Source organism: Trichoderma asperellum, chromosome 1 (assembly GCF_020647865.1).
Source record: "Trichoderma asperellum chromosome 1, complete sequence".
NCBI lineage: Eukaryota > Fungi > Ascomycota > Sordariomycetes > Hypocreales > Hypocreaceae > Trichoderma > Trichoderma asperellum.
In genome coordinates this window covers 461,314-484,079 of record NC_089415.1, presented here as the reverse complement: position 1 = coordinate 484,079, position 22,766 = coordinate 461,314, and the positions used below count along the sequence as shown (strand labels likewise).

General features: G+C 48.2%; 11 protein-coding genes across 11 annotated transcripts; 6 read left to right on the top strand and 5 right to left on the bottom strand.

Moving 5' to 3' along the window:
* Positions 1 to 158: 158 nt before the first annotated feature.
* TrAFT101_000106 (uncharacterized protein) lies at positions 159 to 2,763 on the top strand (the record flags this gene model as incomplete). Its single annotated transcript, XM_024910793.2, has 4 exons — positions 159 to 318; positions 381 to 865; positions 917 to 1,539; positions 1,689 to 2,763. The coding sequence occupies 4 exons, from the start codon at positions 159 to 161 to the stop codon at positions 2,761 to 2,763; spliced, it is 2,343 nt and encodes a 780-aa protein (XP_024755818.2).
* Positions 2,764 to 3,028: 265 nt separating this feature from the next.
* On the top strand, positions 3,029 to 4,333 carry TrAFT101_000105 (uncharacterized protein; the record flags this gene model as incomplete). The annotated part of the gene is made up of 1 exon (XM_024908949.2): positions 3,029 to 4,333. The coding sequence occupies one exon, from the start codon at positions 3,029 to 3,031 to the stop codon at positions 4,331 to 4,333; it is 1,305 nt and encodes a 434-aa protein (XP_024755817.2).
* Positions 4,334 to 7,456: 3,123 nt separating this feature from the next.
* TrAFT101_000104 (uncharacterized protein) lies at positions 7,457 to 8,446 on the bottom strand (the record flags this gene model as incomplete). Its single annotated transcript, XM_024904085.2, has 1 exon — positions 7,457 to 8,446. One exon carries the CDS (start codon positions 8,444 to 8,446, stop codon positions 7,457 to 7,459), a length of 990 nt encoding a protein of 329 aa, XP_024755815.2.
* A 410-nt stretch (positions 8,447 to 8,856) lies between these two features.
* TrAFT101_000103 (uncharacterized protein) lies at positions 8,857 to 10,294 on the bottom strand (the record flags this gene model as incomplete). Its single annotated transcript, XM_066125921.1, has 4 exons — positions 8,857 to 9,121; positions 9,173 to 9,710; positions 9,766 to 9,832; positions 10,242 to 10,294. The coding sequence occupies 4 exons, from the start codon at positions 10,292 to 10,294 to the stop codon at positions 9,108 to 9,110; spliced, it is 672 nt and encodes a 223-aa protein (XP_065982018.1). The 3' UTR covers positions 8,857 to 9,107.
* A 737-nt stretch (positions 10,295 to 11,031) lies between these two features.
* On the top strand, positions 11,032 to 12,197 carry TrAFT101_000102 (uncharacterized protein; the record flags this gene model as incomplete). The annotated part of the gene is made up of 3 exons (XM_066125920.1): positions 11,032 to 11,052; positions 11,109 to 11,321; positions 11,419 to 12,197. The coding sequence occupies 3 exons, from the start codon at positions 11,032 to 11,034 to the stop codon at positions 12,178 to 12,180; spliced, it is 996 nt and encodes a 331-aa protein (XP_065982017.1). The 3' UTR covers positions 12,181 to 12,197.
* An 840-nt stretch (positions 12,198 to 13,037) lies between these two features.
* Positions 13,038 to 15,214, bottom strand: TrAFT101_000101 (uncharacterized protein; the record flags this gene model as incomplete). Its single annotated transcript, XM_066125919.1, has 4 exons — positions 13,038 to 13,332; positions 13,480 to 14,613; positions 14,905 to 15,015; positions 15,075 to 15,214. 4 exons carry the CDS (start codon positions 15,212 to 15,214, stop codon positions 13,038 to 13,040), a joined length of 1,680 nt encoding a protein of 559 aa, XP_065982016.1.
* A 716-nt stretch (positions 15,215 to 15,930) lies between these two features.
* On the top strand, positions 15,931 to 16,983 carry TrAFT101_000100 (uncharacterized protein). The gene is made up of 2 exons (XM_024905572.2): positions 15,931 to 16,411; positions 16,496 to 16,983. The coding sequence occupies exons 1-2, from the start codon at positions 16,195 to 16,197 to the stop codon at positions 16,774 to 16,776; spliced, it is 498 nt and encodes a 165-aa protein (XP_024755811.1). The 5' UTR covers positions 15,931 to 16,194; the 3' UTR covers positions 16,777 to 16,983.
* A 58-nt stretch (positions 16,984 to 17,041) lies between these two features.
* TrAFT101_000099 (uncharacterized protein) lies at positions 17,042 to 18,303 on the bottom strand (the record flags this gene model as incomplete). The annotated part of the gene is made up of 2 exons (XM_024911096.2): positions 17,564 to 18,303; positions 17,042 to 17,403 (listed from the first exon to the last, which is right to left on the bottom strand). The coding sequence occupies exons 1-2, from the start codon at positions 18,027 to 18,029 to the stop codon at positions 17,042 to 17,044; spliced, it is 828 nt and encodes a 275-aa protein (XP_024755810.1). The 5' UTR covers positions 18,030 to 18,303.
* Positions 18,304 to 19,481: 1,178 nt separating this feature from the next.
* Positions 19,482 to 20,236, top strand: TrAFT101_000098 (uncharacterized protein; the record flags this gene model as incomplete). The annotated part of the gene is made up of 2 exons (XM_024907073.1): positions 19,482 to 19,905; positions 19,980 to 20,236. 2 exons carry the CDS (start codon positions 19,482 to 19,484, stop codon positions 20,234 to 20,236), a joined length of 681 nt encoding a protein of 226 aa, XP_024755809.1.
* Positions 20,237 to 21,081: 845 nt separating this feature from the next.
* On the top strand, positions 21,082 to 21,336 carry TrAFT101_000097 (uncharacterized protein; the record flags this gene model as incomplete). The annotated part of the gene is made up of 1 exon (XM_024906263.2): positions 21,082 to 21,336. The coding sequence occupies one exon, from the start codon at positions 21,082 to 21,084 to the stop codon at positions 21,334 to 21,336; it is 255 nt and encodes an 84-aa protein (XP_024755808.2).
* Positions 21,337 to 21,762: 426 nt separating this feature from the next.
* Positions 21,763 to 22,653, bottom strand: TrAFT101_000096 (uncharacterized protein). The gene has a single exon (XM_024908948.2). It carries the CDS (start codon positions 22,443 to 22,445, stop codon positions 21,924 to 21,926), a length of 522 nt encoding a protein of 173 aa, XP_024755807.1. The 5' UTR covers positions 22,446 to 22,653; the 3' UTR covers positions 21,763 to 21,923.
* Between the last annotated feature and the right edge of the window lie 113 nt (positions 22,654 to 22,766).

Below are 22,766 nucleotides of genomic sequence, written 5' to 3'. Positions count from 1 at the left end.
CCAGCTAGCTCTGAAAGGACCTAGCTCCCCGCAAATATCCATGGAGCTCGCTGTCTTTGAACTTTGAGTGGCTGGAGCGGATATAAACGGACATTGTACCTGATCTAAATCCAGCTGGCTCTTTGACTCTAAAGTCCGAAGCGGAAATAGACTACAGTATGGCCGGCTTCATCATCCATACGCTCGTCGATAGATATTCCTCCCGGTACTTTTCTAATCTTGTCAGAGAAGCTTCAATGGCATCGTCGGTTCCTGGAGTTGCGTTGCAGCCCCCGCGCAAGCGTCGCCGGCCAGCTCGGTCATGCCAGGAATGCCGCCGTAAGTACTGCCTACCTCCCTCTTCAAGTCCATAGTTGTGATTGACTCTTACCACGCCATAGGCCGAAAAGTCAAATGCGACCTTAAGCAACCCTGCGGGCAATGTGAACTTACAAAATGCGCGTGTGTCTATAATCTTAGCCTGGCACCGAAACAGCCCGTTGCTGTCAGTGCTATACCATGGCAATTGACTGGGCTTGAGCCACAACAGTCAGGCTCGTTCCATTCTACGGGGCTGGCAGAGCAACCCCATCTCAGCCAGGCAAACTCGCAGGCGCTGTCACCCACTGATGAGTATAAAAGGTACATGGAAGATGAATTCACCAATCTCAGACGTCGAATCAGAGCGATAGAGGAACACCTGGCATTGACAAGTGTTCACAATATGAGTTCAAAGGTTAAACAGCGGGAGACCGAGCTCGACTCACTGCAGTATAAGCAGCATTTGGATACTTGCCAGGAGGAACCATCATCGCAAGTCCATTCACTGGCGCTGAACAAATCAAGACTTTATGGTGCAACCCATTGGTTACACGGAGGGCACGAGGTGTGCAATCAATCAAGTACCCCTTCTATCATCGTCTATTGACCTCTGCAGTTCAAGAGGGTGGCGGTTCTTAATGGATATACGGATCAATCAACAGAAGAAGAAACAACAAGACAGCGGAAAGTTCAGCTGGAAAGGCTCTTTCGCAAGTGCAAGCACCTTGCACAAAAACTGAAACAGAATGATCCTGGAAGATCAATCACGCAGTCGGGTCCGGGCCTACCCACGAGCTGCAAAAGCTGGGCCGACCAAATGGTTCACTTATACGTAACCCGCTTCGAGTCGGTGTTTCGGATCCTCCATATTCCTTCATTCAGGGCAGAATATGAGGAGTTCTCGAAGAACCCAGAACAATCACCATTGGCGTTACAATTCAAGGTCAAGCTCGTAATGGCGATTGGGTCCAGTCTATATCGGGATACTGCCGACGCTGACAACATAGGATGGAACTCATGTCGGTGGGTACACGAGGCACAAACTTGGGTATCTGGCCCCGTCAACAAAGATCGAATCAGCCTCGACGGCCTTCAGGTACAATGTCTATTGATTCTAGCTCGGCAATTTTTGTCCATTGGTGGAGATTTAGTATGGATAGCAGTAGGCACTTTAGTTCGTACTGCCATGCACATGGGTCTCCATCGTGACCCGGTATATTTCAGAAAGATGACTCTCTTGTGCGTCACCCTCCAAAACTTTCAATATTACACACAGTAGAAAAGAAAGTGTTACTAGTATGGGGCCTATCATGAAGAGCATATGATATCGATCCGACGTTTCTTGCATTATTTAATCTATAATCTTGCTGACTTGGATCGTTCAACAGGGAGGCAGAAGTTCGCAGACGATTATGGGCCACAATACTTGAAATAAATCTCCAGGCGTCACTTGACTCAGGAGCTCCGCTGGCAGTATCATTTGACGATTTCAACACCAAGAGTCCTCGGAACGTTAACGACGAAGACATCAGCGAGAACACCGAGATTCTCCCGTATTATGATGAAAACACTGTGACGGATATGTCGTTGCAGCTGCTCCTGTTTAGATATTTGCGGCCACGAAGCGAAATAATCAATCGCATGAACGGAGCTTGTTCCAGCTTCTCCCAAGCCGAGGTTCAATGCCTTACTTTAACTCTCAACAGAGCTTGCCGTGAATGCAGTGCCAGTCTCGAGGGTAATAATAATGGAGATGCAACCAAAATTTTTAAACAAAATATGGCCAATTTGCTTCTTGGTCGCTTTTTGCTTACCCTTCATCGCCCACTGGCCACTGCTTCCCGAGTTGGTGATCCTGGCTTCCATTTCTCAAGAAAGGTGTGCCTTGACTCCGCCACGGCTTTACTTTTACCACCCCATAACCCAGACTTTTACCATCTCACATTGATTGGCGGTGGCATTTTCAAAAACCGCATTATCCATGCCTCTCTGGCTATATGTTCAGATCTGATTATTGAGCTGGAGGAGCTCGACACGATGGCGTGGCCATCTACCTATGGGAAAATGCTCGTAGATGTTCTTCGTGAGGCTCTAAGGCAGACGGCTGAACGAATAAGAGTTGGCGAGACAAATTTGCGATTGAATATGAAACTAAACGTTGTCTTATGCCGTGCCGAATGCGCAGAATCTGGTAGTTCTCGGCAGCTGAGGATGATTGAAGCAGCTCAGGAGAGTCTGAAGATGGCATACACCGTTATGCAGTCTCGCTTGTGTCTGATGGATGGGGGACGACGTGATGAAGGATGTCTAGAGCTCAGGGAGCTTGATTGGCAAAATTTGGGTATAAGCGTCGACGAAGATTGGAATGAATCTAACGATATGCCGGATATTGGACTTGATGAACTCCTTTGGTTGGGCCTAGGCGAAGGTGAGGCCACGGTGTCACACGAAGCAGAATGGTAGCCAAATCTGCGAGACGTTCCCCCTTTTATTTTATTCAAGCTGCCGTTTGCATCAAGGTAGATATTTGAAATGCGTTAATTAGTAATCTATCGACATTGACAAGGTTAGAATTTCCCGCCAGCTCCGGAGATATTTTGCTCACCGGCTCCGCGTTGTTATTTACTACTAGGCTACCTCTGAGTTCATGAGGGAATACACTTTACAGGCACCATGAGCCGGAGTATTCGCTCGGGGGGATTCGGAAAATTCGCTACAGCCACGGGTTATGAATACTCCACGGGAAACCTTTATTCGGCCGAGAGGACTACAAGTTTCACACTCTCGGTATTATGCGGACAGTATCTTAAACATAAATAGCCTCTCTTACCCTCTTGCATCCATGAATCACAAAGACGTCGGCCTCTGCTTACTTCAATACCTTCATTCTCAGTTCTTCGCCAGCATGGAAGCGAAAATCCCCCAGACTCATCGAGCCATTATTCTCAAATCAGTGGAGAGGGATTTGAGCGGAGTCCATCTCGAAAATATCGCTACACCAGAGGTGGAGACCGGCAGTGCCATAGTGCGTATCCTAAGTGCCGCCGTGCTCTCATACCAGCGCGCTATTTACGATGGACGCCGCGACTACCCTCTCCCCACGCCGCTTGTCGGCGGATTCTGTGCTGTCGGCCGAGTAGTCGCGTTGGGGCGCGATGCGGTGGCTCTCGAAACCGGGCAACTTGTATTTTTGGACTGTGTAATTCGTGGGCGCGACGATTTGGACGCAATCATTCTGTCCGGAATCTCAGACGGATTCAATGAAAACGCCCAGAAGTTAATGAGAGACGTGTGGCGGGATGGGCTGTTTGCGGAATACGCGAAATTCCCATTGGAAAGCTGCGTTGCTCTCAACGAAACAAGGCTTTGTCATGAGCTGGGATATACAGTTCAAGATCTGGCGTACCTTGGCTATCTGTTAGTGGCCTTTGGTGGCTTTAGAGACATCAAGCTTGAGCCTGGGGAGACCGTTGCCATCTGCCCAGCGACTGGTGGATTTGGCGGTGCTGGAGTACAAGTTGCCATCGCCATGGGCGCCAGGGTCATCGCCATGGGCAGGAATGGACAGGAGCTGGAGAGGTTGAGAAAACATATTCTATCCGGAACCCCAGGAGCTAGCATTGAGACAGTCACGATTACAGGAGACGAAAACGAAGATTCGGCAGCGTTGCTAAATTTTGGAGCCATTGATGCTGTGCTAGACTTCTCGCCAGCTGCGGCAAGTAAGTCGGCGCATTTGAATAGCGCAATCAAAGCTCTTCGACGAAAGGGCCGTGTCAGTCTTATGGGAGGCTTTCACGATGGGCCGCTGCCAAGCTTTCGGATCATTGCAAATGACATTACGATAAAGGGGAAATTCATGTACGAAAGGGACGACATGGCACAGTTTGTCAGGATGCTGGAAAGAGGGTTGTTCCCTAAAGGGCAAAATTTTGTGATTGCGAAGAGTTTCTCATTGGACGACTGGAAATCCGCACTTGATATGGCGGCTGACTATACGGGAGCTGGAAGACTTGTTGTAATTACGCCATAGAAGTTTACGTTAGACAGTACGTAGGGCTATCTATGTAGCTACAGAAGTAATATCACTCCTTGTTGCACTTGCTTAATCACCATCTGTACCGGCGTAATGGAACCCAGAGTCCAGCAATGAACACGCCCATCCAACCCATTCTAATTCTGTCAACCATCGGTGTGGCAATAGCCACTGCCCCCGCACCAACTAAGCAACGGAAGGGGCTGTTTGCTGCAATAGCTATAGCGGGTGTATCTGAATTGACATCTAGGCCTACCACCAAAACATTTAGGCCGTTTAGAGCCCCTGTGAAAAATGTACTAATTAAAAAGAGCGCCATCTCGATACCAGCCAGAGAGGATTTACTCTCCATAGTCCAACCCGACTCTTAGCCTTTTACATTTTCCATCTGCTTGAGCGGCGCTTTTCCTCAGGAAAATATTATACATTATATTTGTACGAGGTAAATAGCAGTTTTAGAACCAGCTACGGCAGTGAGTCCGTCTTCCAACAGTCCTTCGCAGATTATTGGCTGCGAAACCAGTGATTATCCCCAGATAGCAGTTGCCACGGATCTTTAACGGCTAATTGTATCCTTTGTCAATGAACACTGCCATGTTTTGTATCTGGGATGGTCCTGTCAATGCATTTATTTTTAGAGGTCATGATACGGTTGATATTTGTATGTTAAGGGAAGTAGCCCCAAACCGTTGGGGGACATAGTAATGGATGCTTTCATAAGTGCTTACTAGATTTGAATGCAGTGTTCAATTCCTTTTGGTCGCCAACAAATGTGCTGTGGATGTGCATGTGGTCTCTCAAGCATTACTAAATGGGCGAGACTTGACTACAGCTGTCGAGTTACACAGCGGTCGCCAATTTTGCCCCAGAGTCCAGAGATTGCTTTTTGGCGGCGTCGAGCAGGGGATTCTAGGACTAGTTTTCAATATCCCCTTGCTACTTTGATGGAAATGCGATAATACCCTAAGAAACCAGTCGGGATTAAGTCAGCTTATGTTTTCATAACGTCACTTCTGGATATGCGGAGGATGTGTGCCCATCTAAATAAGTGCTTGTTGATTGGTTGGTAAAATGACTAGAGGGCACAGCATCCGGCATTATTGCTAGTTATCGAATCCTTGTTTATATAGCCTTGATATTGCGAAAACAAGAAAAGAAGGTGTTAGAGGCATAGAATCTGAAGGAACATGAGCTAAATTTGGAAACCTTTCTGTGTTCCACAGGATACCTCGCTGAATTAATATGACGAAATAACTTGCTGGTGCAAAATAGGCTAAAGCCGTGTATTTCTAACGGGCGGCACACATATCCGTAGAAGCACCCGATGTTCCGAACTTCATTTATTCTTGGGTTGCAATGCATAACCGTGGGATTCCTGGTGAGACTTTACTGCAACAACTCTTCCTGCTCGGAACTACTGATTGGTTCAGTGCCTTGGCCAAGGTGCATGAATACTTGGGACATTGCTCTTTTATAGTCTGCTCGTTCAAAAGTCCTTTCTCTTTCTAGCCAAAGATAGCCAAGGTACAGTTTCTTTTGTGGGCCGTCGGTTCATAGTCTCTTTAACAGCGAGTTCTATGAATACATTTAGGATTCATAACTTCAGGATTGCATGAAGGATTACTGGCTATGCCTTGGCACGAAGGATTTGGTCTGACCAAGGGATTCGTGGTTCATATTTCAGTTCATTCTTTTGGACGACCGTAGTATGTACAGTGACATCGTTGTGGGAGGTGGTATTACAGAAAAATAATAATAAATAGGCATGCCTGGCTTCGAGCTTGTTGAGTACTTACCTTAAGCCATCGACCATTTTACTCTGCTTCTTAAACTACTTTCTAAACTACGAACTACCTCTCCAGCAATGCAGTTTTCATACCTCGCATTTTTCAGCTCTCTAGCTGCCGTAGCATTGGCAACGCACAGCCCCGGCCAAGCATGCAGTGGGAGCGGTTACGACTGTAGCGACGACTTTCATGATATTGTTGTTTGTAACGGAGCACAGTGGGTAATTGCTGCTGCTTGTCCTAATAGTTGCTGTGCATGGCCTGCTGGATATCCTGCACCTTTCTGCAGTTGCTAATAAAAGGCAAGTTTATATTCAATCCTTAGCAACACAGCACCTGAAAAATTAATGCTTTTGTAGAACGAAAACGTGGTTGCTACAATTTAATGCGTTTGGAACCAAAGTTATTTTGGTTTACCACTATTAGGCTCGAAAGGTTATTACTGAATTATTTTATGGACTACATTTATTATCGATAAGAATGAGTTTAGTATAGTTCATTCAGTTTTAAAGAAATGAAAGATTGAATAAAAGAAACAAATTAATACCGTGTGAGCTGGAGCTCTATGGCATAATAAAGGCTGGGTAAGTGTATGCTAATAATTGCTATTACTCTATTACTCATTCTATACAAAGGTGTAATACAGCTTAATAATTAGCAAGACGCCTATTTAGTCACATTTAGAAAACGATATTAATATAACATATTAATATAGCATAAATAGATACAATAACATAGGTCGGTCTACAAGCTTGCACCGCGCATGTGCTCTTTACCACTTTGGAAGACTCTAAGACTCTTTGGATGACCACCAACAACGGCTGAAAAGAGTTCAAACGAGAAAAAGCTCATAAGATACACTCTTTGCTACGATAAAGACAAGCATTCTTATGGTTTGCCTTTGCAGGGGGATGGCGGACCAAGTGGCGGCGACAATGTAGACTCAAACATCGCCGTTTCACTCTTCTAGATCACCAGCACCAGCGACATGAAGAATAGAGATGCTTTTGCCCAAGTCATTCGTGACGAATATGCCCAATTTGTCCTTCTTATCCCTTGCATGTCTACTGATGTTTCACCCATTACATATGTCGACGAGATCATGAATGGTAGGTATCGACGACGAGATACATTGACATCTACGCCAACAACTATTAAATCACTCTTTTACGATACTACGAGTATAAATAGTGTCTAAAAGAAGGGATCGAGTTTATGACGGTGCGTGTACTATAAATTGGACTATACCCTCTTATCTAATTATGCAATTTCAGTGTTGATAACAAGTTATTGATTTCATGTTCTCGGTATTTTATTCAACAGATAAATACATTCACAAGTTTCGAAATCTTGACCCAGCTATAGACTCTGCAAAGCGATAGCCAAAAAGATTAGAAGTCGTCTGAAACCCAGGTTTCGCCTCTCCCATCAACACTCGCCTCACAGCTTCCACAGAGGCAAGTGGTGTGAATGTATAGCCATTCACGATGTGGAGGACACCCCGATTAGTTGTACCATCCGAACTAGTTACAATGGCTGCAACGTGATACGGATTTGTCTCTCTTTGCTCAGCGGTTGGCCCCTCTTGCAATGAATCGAGATTATCAGTTGGGAAAGCGCCTCCTGCCACATGAACAAATGTTTTAATATTTGGAATGTTGGTCGATCGCCATAACGTGATGAGGTCGGGTAGAGTTGCTGGGAAACATGACACGCCGCCCCTGCCATCGTCAAAATCGAACTGCATGGTATGGCCGCTACCCTGGTCTACCAATTTTCCGTTCAGTCGATGGAGACACTTTGATGTCAAATTCTCCGCCGCACTTATTGCTGAGCCCCGAGACATGGGTCCAGCGACGTGAAGAGCAATGTCAATACTGATGGGGTTGGTTACATGCTCAAACATGTAGTCGGCTAGACAGCCCAGCATAGCCACACTCCCCCCACAACCTGGTAGGAGCATAATGTTGGCCTTTTTTGCTTCTTCATGCTTTTGTTCGCATAGCTCATAGCTGTCCAGTTCGGCAGCAATGTCGAGATAATGGACCCCATTCCGAATGCATGCCTCGATCAAGGGTTTAGCCGTGTGCAAAAATGGACCCGAACAATTCAGTAGAACGCGCAACCCTTGTAAGTTAGCGTCGACGAGTGTAGAGTCCTCAACTCTAAATATGCGATACTCGACGCCGAGACAAGCAGCAAGGGCTTTCAGCTTACTCTCCGACCTGCCGGCCACAGTGAATTGGAGACCGAGAGACTTGGCAAACTCAGATGCAAGCCGACCAGTGTATCCAGTAGCTCCGTAGATTGTCAAGTCCGCCATTGCGCTATTATATCATGGGCAAATTATGTGGCGAATTATATAATAAGACGGCCTATGAGACACCTCGAGGGCTGCTTTGACCGGTTTAAAGAGTAGAGATGTCGTGGATCCAAATATGTAATGCAGGCGATTATATATTTCACAGGACCTTTTGAAATGAGTACTTTAACATGAAGCGGAAATAGTTATCAGTTATAACGATTAAAATTATGGATCTTTTTTGTACCTGCATCTAATTCGGGCTCAACACGGAACTCCGGGATCCGATGCGCGGCGAAGGAGGCTGTTAAAAATATAACTCACATTTGACAGAAACTTGGTTTACCAGACGGAACTGTAATGTTGACATGACTCCGTTGATACAGGCGAGGAATTAGCTTATTGCGAAGTTTCACGCCACGAATTTGTGAGGCAAAATACGTAGTTGCTGGCATTTAAATTCTTGTATATCTCTCACGAACTTAGTTTCTATCTGTGACACGATAGTGAAAATCACAGTCATTGAGCAACGCTTCAAAGTTGCAGGGACCTCGTGTCCTCATTATTGGTGGACCATCTGACATTAGTTTCGTTGAGACCAAGCACTGATTGCTAACGGCGCTTCGCTTGCCATGTCCTTTTCCTTTAAATTTCTCGTCGGTTCGTGGATATCTAATGTTAGTTATATACCATTTACTAGCCTTGTGTGAGCTTCAGTATACGCCATGATCCAAGGCTAACTCTTACCTTGTGACATTAACAACATGCCGAATTCATCAACCTCTTCTAACCAATCCTCTGTCCTCCTGTCTACGATGTGCTTTGGCGAAATTGAAAGCAATTCTCCAATCCTGTACCCATCTCCCCCCCACTTCTGAAACCACTTCTGGTACAGCGGTAGCCACTCTGTCTCCGTCGGGGCTTGCCAAAGTGCCTTCGGAGACGGTGCAAGCATCAACTGTAGTTCATGGCAGTAAAAGGAAGGATAATTACGCCAAACGGACCATGCCCAAGTCAGCATATAAATAGTTAGTATCGTACGCCTCTTCGCCGACATCATTGTCCAGTCGTGCCATTGGGAAATTTTGCCCTCGCCAGTTGTTTCTTCGTGCAAAGCCAAACCGCTGGATGCAAGCCGCAGCGAAATCTCAGAGATATCTAAGATGAGCTTTTCCTCGTTGATTTCGTATTGCACAGAGTTTTCATCGGGAAACAAGCATAGAATCGCATAGATCACAAAGGCTTGTGCAGATGCAAGGAGATTATTTGCAGTTTTCAGGCTTGCCTGCGTTTGATTAGCGTGGATGAAGAGTCTCTTAATAGGAGAGAGTCGCACTGACGGTCTTGTTTAAACTTGTAATTTCCATCGAGATCTGTTCTTGCACAGAAATATGATTCCGCTCATTCCTGGTTAGAATGTCGTGGCATGTTTTCAAAGCCGATGGCAGCGCGCCCTGTTCTATCTGGGAATGGTGTATAAATGGTGGCAACTGCGTGCGCGCTGACAGCATACGCGGGTACGTTCGAAGCACACGTATAGTATGGTGCAAACTATGCTGCTCAATGCTTCCAGCTCTCTGTATTAATCCTGGGTATCTACCCAATGGCCCAAGGTCGACGGGGCATTGGAGTTTGGGGGAAACGGGCGTTGAATCACCATGGCTGAGAAGTAAGTCTTTGGAACTGCTAGGAGCGGATGATGAGCTTGAGGTATTGGGAATTGGACATTGGCTTGGATTAAGTTCGTCGTTCCCCTGATTCCCGTGCTGTCTTGAAGGATAGTGGCAAGAGAGTCGCTTATTTGAACAGCGCTCACATTTGGGCTTCGTCAACGTGCAGCGAGATTTTGTACGGATGCACTGCTCGCATGATTTTTGCCGTGGAACACCGCGAACATCTGCAAGGCACCTTTTAGAATGGCGAACTAACGAAGACTCTATGCATGAGAGTCAGTCCTGGTTAATAGAACGCGCAAATGGCGGTGGCAACGCACTCTGCGTAAAAGTCACGGAACATTTGGTGCAACGCAAGTCAACGAGGGCTGGAGCTGAGGACATTGCCAGATGCTCTTTTGCTATTTCTGGAACGGTTAAGGTTGAGGTCGAGCTGCGGTGTGATTCCAACGTACCCGGAAGTCCGGGCATGAAAGCTCTTTAAGAGTGGCTCAGATGATGGACTAGGTGCCGCAATAGGAACCCCCATCGCTGTCTAGCGCAAGTCTAGAGCCAATTTTGGGAAGAAATTACAGTAACTTTAGTTACGCCGGCTTACTTTGGCGTACTACTACTCGCTATATCATGATCCCGCCCACAACTAGCGAGCGTGAATCGACCAGGAGTTTTCTACCGCCGACATTAACGCCACCATTAGTCCACTGCTGATACACTCCCTGTTATTATTTTATCCGACACAAGGCGTTAAATTTGTATACATATTCAGAGTACATGTTCTGTCGAGCCTGGGACTTCTGTGATATATATTTGCCCTCACCAGCCTTATTAACCAATGCCGCATATTCCCATAAGCATCATCAACTCTACCCTTAATTACCCTCAAACAGTTAGTTCTCGTGCACTGGGCATTTCATTTAATTGACCATATTTAAAATGGCCAAGGAAACTATTCTGGTAAGTGATAATCTTGCCGCTTAGTCAAGGGCTGCCAACTAAAACGCCATCACTAGATCACGGGCATTACAGGGTATATTGGATTCAAGGTGCTGTACATCGCTCTCACGCACGGCTACCGAGTCCGTGGCGTTGTACGCAAAGAAGAGCAAATCTCCAAAATCAAATCTCACCCTCTCATGAATGGCCTTGCCGCTGGTGTTGAATTTGTCGTCATTCCAGATTTAACAGAAGCTGGAGCTTTCGATACAGCCCTGGATGATATTTCGGTTATTATACACCTTGCATCTCCACTTGCAAAAGAGGCGCGTCATTACTTCCGCATTTGTAATGCGTCAGCACCATTCACTAACATATGATGGACAGACAGACTACTATGATCGAGATATTGTCCAGCCGCCCCTCGATATGGAGTCATCTCTGCTCGGGTCCGCCTTCAACACACCTAGTGTGCGTCGAATAATTATTACTTCATCGGCTGTAACCTTGATTCCTCTATCTTGGATCACCACCAGCGACAACGACACCGTGTTCACATCACAAGACCTGAATACGGACACTACACCTCCATATCACAACTCCATGGAAGCGTACTGGGCATCCAAGGCTCTCGCACGAAAGCATGTTCACGACTTTCTGTCCCGGAACAAACCCCATTTTGACATTATTCAGCTGCTTCCTTCAGTTGTCCTTGGCCCAGATGATTGGGCTACAGATCTTGAAACCTTTTTCGTCGGAACTCGTGCCATGATTGTGCCAATTGTCCAAGGTAAAGTCATGGAAGGAGCGCTTGTGGGAGCACCTGTTCTTGTGGATGATGTTGCACTAGCCCATGTGGACGCGATCAAGCCATCGGTGCCCGGTAATAAGGACTATATCTTGACTTCTGACACACCAGAAGGCATCGAGTGGAACTCCATCTTGGATATTGCCATCAAGTATTTCCCCCAAGAGGTTGAAAATGGATTGCTTCAATGTACAGGATCACTCCCTACGAGAAAGTGGAAACTCGACGCTTCTGACACAAAGAAAGCTTTCGGATGGGAGTTTACCTCTTTTGAGGACACGGTCAGGAAACAGCTTGAACAATACATTACACTAGTCAAGAGTTCTAGAACTTCATCTTGAGGATAATAAAGTAACACGATCCCAAAATCGACACCCAAAGTTTCCCTTTCCTTCCTTGGAACTGAACTCTACCTGCTTTAGCCTGAGCTGGGCTGAACTGATGGTGAGCTGGGCTGAGCCGATGGTGATCCAACCTGAATCGGGGGTCAAGACGTGGTCTCCCAAGGCTGGAAGTAGTGTGGGCCAAAAATGGGAACAATGTTGGTGGAGACCCAAAGACCAAATTTGAGGACTATGCTCCGGCCGGCCATACAACTCCAAGCAATCCTGCCTGACCAATGTTGTTGATTATTCATACGCTACGTAGAAAAGGCCTTAATCGCAAAAAGGGAACTGAATCCTTGCACAAACGAAGCGTTGGGGGACGTGATATATGGATATCGCCGAGGCCTGAGGGAATGGGATGTTCCATCCTACGCTCTTTTGGTCAATCATAGCATAGGACTCGATATCAGGTGGATCTAAGGGATCGAGGAGATGTCCCCTTGGCAGATCAGGGAAATCGGCGGGAGCATGTGCCAGAGTAGGTGGCAAATTGGTTTCAGCTGGCAGGAAAAGCTCCAAGTGGCCCACCGTCTGGTACACGAGGAGTGTTTGCCGTATGGCAAAAAGCATATAACGGGGCACTTGGAAATTGGCTAAGGCATGTGCTGCAGTGTCACAAGATGAACAGCAGATCTTTCAGGGGCAGACAATTTTAACGAGAATACAAGAGGAATACACAGATTTGATCAATAGACAGAACACACGTACTTTCTGACACTTCCCGTCTCGCAACTATAGCCACAGCTTCCAGTAATCTCCCATTCCCTCTTCATCCTCTTCCAAGTTTAGAGCCTTCGTCTTGTTCGTCCTGGCTAACCAGGAATCGGAGCACCATAGAATGCTTGCATATCTTGATCATAATTAGCAGCTCCGATAGGTGCGTCTAATGCGGGTAGAAGGGTCTCGCAATTACCACATGGTTTGCGATATACCCTTTTTACATTGGTGTGGAAGCCGTTGAGCGTAGTGCTGCTGAAGTTGGCCGCTAGACTCGCGGCTGTTATTCCGTCGACACTATTGTTAAACTTCCTGACCTCCATTGCGAATCCGCGAACTTGGGATGGATTGGGTGCACCTGGAAGAGCTCGTTCTGGTGTGTAATGCGGCCTATATTGTATGGTTACTCAACCTTCCCTCTGAGGCTAGGAGGTGGAAGAGGGGAAAGAGGCAGTATAAGAAGGGGGGTTACGTCAAAAGTAGAGAAGAAAAGGACAAGGAGGAGGGGGACGAAGGAGGAGAGGCAAGAGGACCTACATTATACCTGCAATAGGGTATGTCTCTGCACAACGGCCATACCTTTGAACCGATGGCCCTGCAAATGCAAGGTAGTCATTTCCATTGTTAACCCAGGTATATAAATTATCCAGCATGCGAAGAACAGGGCTTGTGTTGGCGGGCCCATAGAGAGTGGCGAAGAGTGTGTCTTTCAGGGCCATGTAATTCGGTAGAACTTGTCCAGGATCGAATTCCGGAAGTAGAGTGTTAGGTTTGTTATTAGCAGTGGGCTGGAACATCCTTGGAACAAACACAATGTCAAACACCTGTCTGTATGCAGCCTGTATAGCAATATCATTGCGGTTAATGCCTAACTCCCACCGAAGCCGCACAACGTTCAATAGCGCTGCGCGCAGGGCATTCTTGAATGGGCCCCTATCCCAGTGTCCTGTGCGGGGGAAGGGCACAAGATCTTGAGGGTTCGGGACAGCCCTCCACGCAGCGTTCACCGCTGTCCTAACGAGCTGGAACTGGGCATCTGCGAGATTCTCGGGCACAGTTATCCAGGGGTCCAGAGCTGGGAGATTTGTGTTGTAGGTAATAGCATTATCAATTCCAAGGGGCGTATTGAAAAGGCTCTTCCAGATAGCCTCGGCAACAGCTAGTTCCAGAACAGGTGGCAGAACATGAGGAATTGGGGGAAGGCGGCGATTGGGATTGTATGACTGTAACGCCGGGTTAAGAATCTGCTCTCGTCTCCAGCCATTCATCAGGCGTCTCTTGGCATTATGATCGGCTGTATCAGACCCATCCACAGCATATGTGAGAATATATGTGCTGCCGAGGAGGAACCACAATTGATTGTCTGCGTCGCGGAAGTAGATACAAGAGCTCATGGCAGGGGGGTCACCAACGTTATTGACTGGCTCGGGGTTCCCGATCTTGCGAATATACGCTAGATAGAGGCAGCGACTGTAGATTGCTTGTAGCGGCACAAGATAGTTGTCGTAGGTGGCGCCGTTAGGGGGCGTTGCGACGCTGAATATGTAGCCAAGGGCTGCAGGCCCATCGATGATCTTCAAGTCCCGGTTGTTAGGACCCCATGGCACGGTCACGGGATCAGGGTCTCGTATGTTGGCGTAGTCTCCAGGATGACATGAGATGTCAACACGTCTATGTCAAAGGTTAGTTATATGACTAGCTGTTTACTTCTCGCTATATAGAGATAGAGGTTGTGGAAAAATTCCTGTTAAAGAATGGAACTCCATGGGCAAGGAACTTTGTTCACAGTACTATATCACGAGACATGTAGACTGATACCAGAATAATTGATGAGAGCCTGGATAATTCCGATATATCCATCTATCTAGCAGGTAGAAGCAAAAGAAAACAGGAGGTGAGGGCCGGGGTATGATGGTGAAAGGGGGGTTGAAACTCGTTGAGAGATTGTCTTTGTTGGCTTACCCATTAATAGGAAAAAAAGTGTCAAGCAGATGCATCACATATGTCACACGGTCTCCAGGAATCCCGCAGGTTCCCGTACCACCGCCGACTGAAGCTGCCTCGACTTCCGTGCTACCCTAATTATCAGTATAGGTCTATTACAGGTGTGAGTGAGGAGGTATACAACACACCGGAGAGTGTTCAGCCACGTGTAGAAACGCCCGACCATGGTTGTGAGACCATTTTGAGCTGGTGCTTGGAAGATGCTGCAGTCAAGGCGGCACGGAGCCTCAAAGACACCAAAGCCATTGCCCCAGACTATGTTTGCCATCTTGTAAAGGAGGGAGGAATAAATAATAAGAGGGGGCTTGACAAGAGGGATGAATCACCAGGAATTGATATAGATACGAATGCCTTGAAAAAAGGCCTGATATTCTATCTTATATCAAATTCTCCGCCATTTCCTTGCCTTTGACCCACCTTCCGTCTGTCTCTGTGCTGGCCTTCCTCTTCCCTTCAGCCACCCCTCCCCTCTGACAGGGATAGGTGGTGCGCATAACCACCACGAGTTGGCATATTGTACATCCAATAGGAGGCTTGGACTCTTCAGCCAGCCATAAACCAATAGCTGTTGCAACTTAGTTGCCGACGATTTCGTCCTAGAGGGCCGGAGTTCTCAGTCGGCCTCGCACTGGATCGTTCGAGACCGCAGTGAACTGGCTGCTTGCATCACCTGCATTTCCAGCAAATGCCGTTTAGTGGCCAACGTAGGCGCTTGGAGGCTATCTGAGGCTGACGCAATCACAGCTGGATCTCGGACGACGCGATGTGAAGTTTTAGGGCTCGTCCACGGAACCATGCCGTATATTGTTCTATCGATGTGCAGTGTGGTGGCGAATGGCCTGGATCTCTGAGCCTCGTTAAACTATCGGCCCACGTGCATGTATGCGCCCCTGCTGTCTTAGTTAACTTTGCAATAGACGAGGGTCTTCAGCTCGGATAGGTTCTGAGATACTTTACCTAACTTGGGCAGATGAGGGGGCCGGGTGACGCCATTGGCCTGGGAGACACTCAAGCCTCTTCTCTCGCGCACGCTCAGCGAGTCAACTGACTACGCCAAATGAGAGAGCCGGTCCGTGGAAAGCAGATATCAAGTCTCCTACGAGCTCTGGCCTTGCATTCCATACTATCCTTCTGCTCTTTGCCCAGATAAGAAAAGAGAAAGATTCTCTGAACAAGATCCTCTTTCTTCGCCAACCGACATCCTCATCCTCATCTTCATCTACCTTTCTTTGCCGTGAAAACCAAAAGATGCCGGGCACTGATCCCTCCAACCCAGGCCGTGACACTTCGGCCGAGGCCGGCGAAAGCTCCTCGTTGGCCTCTTCCGTACCTCCAGTGCCTGAGGAGGATCCGACGGGTGTCCCGCGGTACCTGAAGCTCGACCCTGAACTCTTACCGTCGGATTCCTCCTGGTCCAACGATCCAAAACTCATGAACTTGGAGACGTACTTCTCCCTCAACCCAGGTTCGCCTTACTTTCTCTCTTCTGCTTTTTTCCCCTTTTTCTTTTATTTCTGCCTTTACGTACCTATCACTAATACTACATCAGCGGTTCCTAGCCTCGCCGAGAGCTTTAACCTTGACAATCTCATCCCTATCATGGTAAAGGTCGATTACGACCGCGGCGACACCTATCTCCTAACCGTCTATAGGACGGACAACTTCTACCTTTGGAACGAGATAGACACCGCCATGTGGGCCTTCAGGAAGCCTAAGAATAGGTCGCTGAAGCTCGAGGATGTGGTTGAATTGGTCAGTACTGAAACCTACGGCGGCCAGGATCTGATTCGACAGTACAGAAGCAGGCAGGGCAGCTGGGGACAAGGCTAGTCCGCAAGACTGGAAACCGGGAGTGCTTCTTTGAGGTGATGAATACCTTCTCTGAGGCCTTGGGAAGTCTCGAGAGCCTATTACCAAGACCTTTAGACAATGTAATAGCTTGCTTTATTCAGTCTTTACTATTCTTATTTGATTTAAGTAACGGCTTTATCATGCCTTGCAGATGATTGGTGTGAAGGAGAGTAAAACTATACTAAGGAATGCATCTCATTGGAATATGTGATTGCTAAACAGAAGCCTGCACAATCAATCTTGTTCAATTCGAGCGAGCAGCAGTAACATCCAGCCTCAAGTCGGCGGACCCAGACGACCCTGAGACATCAAAGTTTACTGGTGACGTCGCTTCCTCGCCAGGAACCCTCATCCTGATAAGCCCACCTGTATCGTTATGGATCAAGGTGACTTGGTCCGTCCCCAGGGTGCCAAAGTCCACTTTGCACGTCGAGGGGCTGTCTTTCAGAGTTGGGCTGGTCAGGTCGTAGGGGTTGAATTGACCCACTACGACGTAGAATATCTTGGACGGCGCGATCTGGTACTCTTGGCCCGGCTCGGGGACGAAGGTGGTATAGGGTCCGATGTTCTGACGCATGGACGAACAGAAGCCAACAACGTACTGGTCTTCTCGTCACTGGTCAGCACCAGAAGTCCGCAGCAGCTACGCTTGGGGATATCAGAATACAGGGGTGAGGATGGGATGCGGCGACATTGGAACACGAGTAGGGTTCCCAGTAGCAGAGGAGAAGTAGGGGGGGGGGGGAGAAGAGGATGAGCAACTCACTGTGCTTAGCTTCTTTGACCGAGAAGTCCCGGCCAGTCAGGATGGAAAAACAGCCCAGAGCGCCCGACGGGGTGATTTCATCTGTGGTAAACGCCGGCGTGCCATCAGAACACTCAATCCGGAGCGTGGTTCCGCGGACAAGCCTGCCCGCCTCATCTAGGCATCCGAGGTCGACGGCGCGCTGGTCGACGACCTCGATACCAGTGCCAATACGCTTCCGGTGCTGGTTCTGAGGCGACGGGTCGGCTTCGACGTCGTACACACCGCATGTCGCAAAGAGCTTCTTGGACAGCATGAAGCTGGCCTGGCCCTGGGGGCTGGCGACGCCCCGGACGCTGGTGATGATGCGGGTGACGACGTCGACGGCGGAATCCCCGTTGCGCTTGATGGCGGGGGCAGCGGCAAAGATGGCGTACGCTTGCTTGCTGTCGGACTGATTGTTGATGGAGACGATATACGGCGCCATGATGCTCCTCGACAAGGTCGAAAGCAGCACGCCAAAGGGGGTTACACTGGTAGACTGAAAGAACTTCGCTCCAGCGAGCTAGGAGTATCGTGAAAGGGAAAGACAGCAAGCAAGAGTCGTCATCAACAAGAGAGGCGTCGGAGAGCCGTGTGACTTGAAGCCTAGTACGTGTAAGTGACCTGCGAAGAGAGTCTATCCGCGCAGAAGAATCCCCTGCCCGCGGCAGCGTACATGCACGGGCACCGAACAGAGGGCGAATTGGGCTAGGCGGTGGCGCTTAGAGGAGAGAACCGAACCGATAGTCTGTAGTCTATTACACACGTTTGTTTCTCTTCCTTGTTCACCAGCCCCAATCTGACCAGCCAAGGCTCAGCCCTACCGGCCCAGCGACCTCTTGGCCTGCATACCCGCCCTTACCCGTGCCCTCTCAGAGCCTCTAGACCCTTCCTCAGCTCCCACTAGCGGCGTCACCAAGCCCTGTGCGGGGGAGTGACAGGAAGCCATGGGCGAATGAGACGCTGACCCTCTGGCTAGACGTTGGAGGCGGCGTAGCTCAACCCAGCGGCTGTACTGGCTAGGGTCCAGTATTGCCCGCCGATCTGCACGTGGTTCGTGAGTTGCGCACCGTTAAGGTAAGACCCTGCCGTCTGCCGTCCTGCCCCGGCAGTCAAGGGCTGCGCATTGCCTAATTGGGTCCCTTTTATTCCGATACTCAGTTTGGAGGCGCCATCAGGTGGCCCCATGGAAACAACTATCAAACGCCCAATCCGACTATTCAAGCCTTCTTCGTCATGGCTGCTGCTTTGGTAACCGCTGCGCTCTCCTCCTCACGGACACGCCGATGCAGGTTCTACTTTCTATTCCTCTAAGAAGAGAGGCGTCAGTCTGATGCTCAATGTTCTACTCTTCGTAGTCATCCTCTTGGCTGGCTGAAGAGGGACTATTCGATTCTATTGATCGCCACTTCAGGGGGGGACAAGCAGAATCCTCACCCCATTCGGCACGGTGCCATGATCCTGAACCAGCTAAGGGCGTCTAGACTGTTGGATAACTCACTTACGCCATAGCTTTGTGATGAGAAACACCGCCTCCAAACACAAGTCTTGGGGAGCTTCGTCTCAGAATGCGGTCAGCTTGCAGTCGTCGGCGTCCCGCCTTGGTCTAGGCAGCGGTGTAGTGTTTGCTATCAGAGCTCAACGGGGTAGTTCGGCATCGTGGAAGTCTTCATCGTTTCCAAGCTGGAGATGGGGACAATCTGTCGCTAGTCAGAGGAAAAGTCGTCCAGTCTTGCCAATCTCGGATTATATAAGACCTTCGTCCTCCCCGACATAACACTGTCGTTTCATCAGCAGGAAGCATTAACACATTCTTGACTTCAAAGCACCAATTTCCAAACTACCCATCCTTACACTCAACTAAAAATCTTCCACACTTACACTTACCACCTTCAAGATGCCCAATAGCTATAACATCACCGTCAAGAACCAGTCTGGTAGCCTCCAGCAGTATGCCCTCTTCAACAAGGTCCCCATCGTGTCAGGTAAGGTCCAGGAGCAGGTCTGGTCCAACATCTTTGCCGTCGACAAGGCCGCCAAGGACCAGCAGATCAGCTTCGATCTGGTCAACGAGTACAACGCCATTGTCGGCAAGAAGAAGAGTAACCCTAGCGGCAGCGTCACCGTTACCGTCACCGGCACTCAGCCCGTTACTCTCGGTTACACCCAGCCCAATGGCCAGCCAGTCCCGGGAACTAGCTTGAGCATGTTTGTCGACGACGACACTCCCCAGTTTTCTTCCACGTCTCTCCCCAACGCCAGCTTTCCCAATGCCTATGAGATCCGCACCGGCGACTTCAGCAATAAAGATGCCAAGGCTGGTACGTTTAACCTCCAACTCTACTCTGGCGGGCTTTGCCCCTGGTTGAACCTGCTAACATTAAATGTCCTGCAGCGGGATACATGATTGGTCTGGGTGCCAAGGGTGGCTCCGACGGACCCGCTGCTACCTTCATTCCCGAGGCCCAGACGAGCTACCAGATCCAGCCGGTCAACACCTACTATGTTGCCGTTGGCGACTTCAAGAAGGGACAGCTCATTGACGTCACCAAGATCGGAGGAGTCTGCCCCGTTGACTTCACCAAGCTCCCCAACGATGTTGTCGTAGTCCACGACGACCACGGTAACCTCACCGTCCAGATTAGCGCTTAAGAGCCAAATCTATTAGGCGTGAATTACGGGGGAGACGAGTAGGTGGCTAAGGATAATTCTCATTCATTTCTTTCGTTTGTAGTGTTGAGGAGAACGAGTGGTCGATAGTTGAAGGTGTGTCCATGATCGGAGGCATCATCCCTGGAGCCTTGGAAATTTTGCGCTTCCTCCGTCAGACAATTGCTACAGAACACTAGAAACTTTTTTCTTGCAACTTCTTATTACTCTTGCTTCGCATTGTGACTAGAAACCTGAGCAGCTTGTTTACCTCCTGAATTCCCAGATCCGCCAAACTGGCAACAGTGGGCTACGGGGAAAACCACATGGTTGTGAGCACGAGTCGTATATAACAGTTGAAGTAGATTCCTATCCTTTTTGTGCTGCATGTATTCGAATGTTCCTGGTTTCTGAAAACCTCATAGGCCAACCGACCCTAACGGTAAACATGTCTAAGGGGGCTTGCTCCCTGCCGGTGTCATTTCCAGTGAATGAGGGGCCCCTTCAGCTCATCAATAAATGCCCAGACAGGCAGTATTCGTCAAGACTATTGTATCCAAGAAGCAGGGCGTTACAGGCCAAGTACCGAGCTGGAGGATTTTGTGTTCGTCTATGGCTAAGGGAGATTGCGTGATATCCGATGGATATTTAGGTTTCAATCATCCCCTCGTCTCCTCTCTCGGTGTTCTGTATCATTGTTATGTTCTCACTATTCAAAGGCATCTTATACTACTATCTCAACATAACCCGCAAGAAATCTATTGCACGAAATATTCTCATCTTATCTCATATCAACCACTATCTGAACCTCTCCTTACCCTATTCTATCCATCGTTAAACCTCTCAAGATGCAACTCAAGTCTTTCACCCCGTTTGTTAGCCTTGCGTTCTGGTCTGCGATGCCCTCACCTGCTGTTTTAGCCCATGACACGGATGCCGCCGCCGCCGAAGTTAGGCATCGCTATGAGTTGGGATCATCGATGCAGTTACCACTGGTTACCACCCCAAGCTGGTGGTCGAAATACTGCTCAATGCCTGACTGCAACCAAGCTAGCGGCGGCATTTGCGACGTACGCACTGGACAACAGGCCACCCCTGGCTGAAAAATTCGGAATACCAGGCAGCGTCGTTTCCCTCTTGTTCAGTTCCAATATTTCTGGTCTTGGGGTCCGACTCTTCACCGGAGCCGGCTGTACCGGCAACGCAATAGATTTCTGGCCTGTTAACCCGATCGATTGCGAGAATTTCCACGACGGGCTACCTTGGGGCGCTGAGTCGTTTCTCGTATTCTAGACATATGTAGGACTGGCTGCTACGTCTGAGTATTTTGGTACCTTTGCTTCGGCCGAGGAGATTCAGACAATGTGCGAGGAGTACGTGGACCATACAGTGGTTATCATACGCAAAAGGCCGGATAGTGCCCCAGATTGGGTTCATAGTATAGCTTGAACAATACATTACACTAGTCAAGGCTTATAGAACCTTATTTTAAGGGTAATAACATACAAGGAACTATAAGTCACATTAATGCTTTCATTAAGTTTAGTAGTTTTAGTAAACTGAGTCTTCCTAGGTTTGCTACATTTACTCATGTGGCATGATCCAGTGTAAAAGACCACAGACGCTGGAACGTGAATTTTTCAACTTGAACGACACTTGAACGATTATTTGGTATGTAATTTGAAAGGTCTCAGCTGTACTGCTTTGCGGAGACTTTGTCCTTCCGCCACTGTTTCAAGACCTCTAGGCCCTCTATGGCATCGTCATCGTCGAAAGTGTGCGATTGGTACGTAAGTTCGATTATGAGACCGGAAGGGTCGGTCACGTAAATTGAAAGCCACATTCCTTCATGATCAATCTCTCCTATAACATCGAGCCCGTGTGCACTGAAATGTTCGTGCCATTGTTTCACTTGCTCCTTGCTATCACAAGTCAGAGCAAGATGCTTCGTGTATGTGGGGATGCCGTCATCTTTCTTCTCATATCCTTTTCCAAGCTCGAAAAAAGCCAAAGCCGAGCCATCAGACATGCCATACAGACTATGCACGTAGCTGTCTGGAATAGGCTTGTCATGACCGGATTCCTTAAATGCATATGCGCCCAAAAACTTGCAACCCATAATTTGAGTCCAGAAGTGATGGGTCTCGTCCATATTCAATGTAGCATAAGCGAAATGGTTAAGCCCTCGAGGCTGGAGTGATGTTACGGGCATGTTGACAATTCAGTTAGTTTGAACAGAAAGAAGAAGAGCGAAGGCTTATTCCAAGTATCAATGTGTTGAAGAATTGAGTTTAGGACAAAATTTGCAAAGGAACAGGGTCCGTTTTGCACAAGTGGGAAAAATAATCTGCGTCGAGTTTGAATGCAAGAAAGGCGGTGGTTAGCAGATTAAGTGAGACAGGCAAATAGTTCAACCTCATATTCAGCGCCGCTCATCTTTAATATTATCAAGAACCAAGTCATCCCATATTCATCTCCACAAACCGCAACTTCTATAGTCAGCTTGTCCAATAGGAAGATTAATTAGTGCACT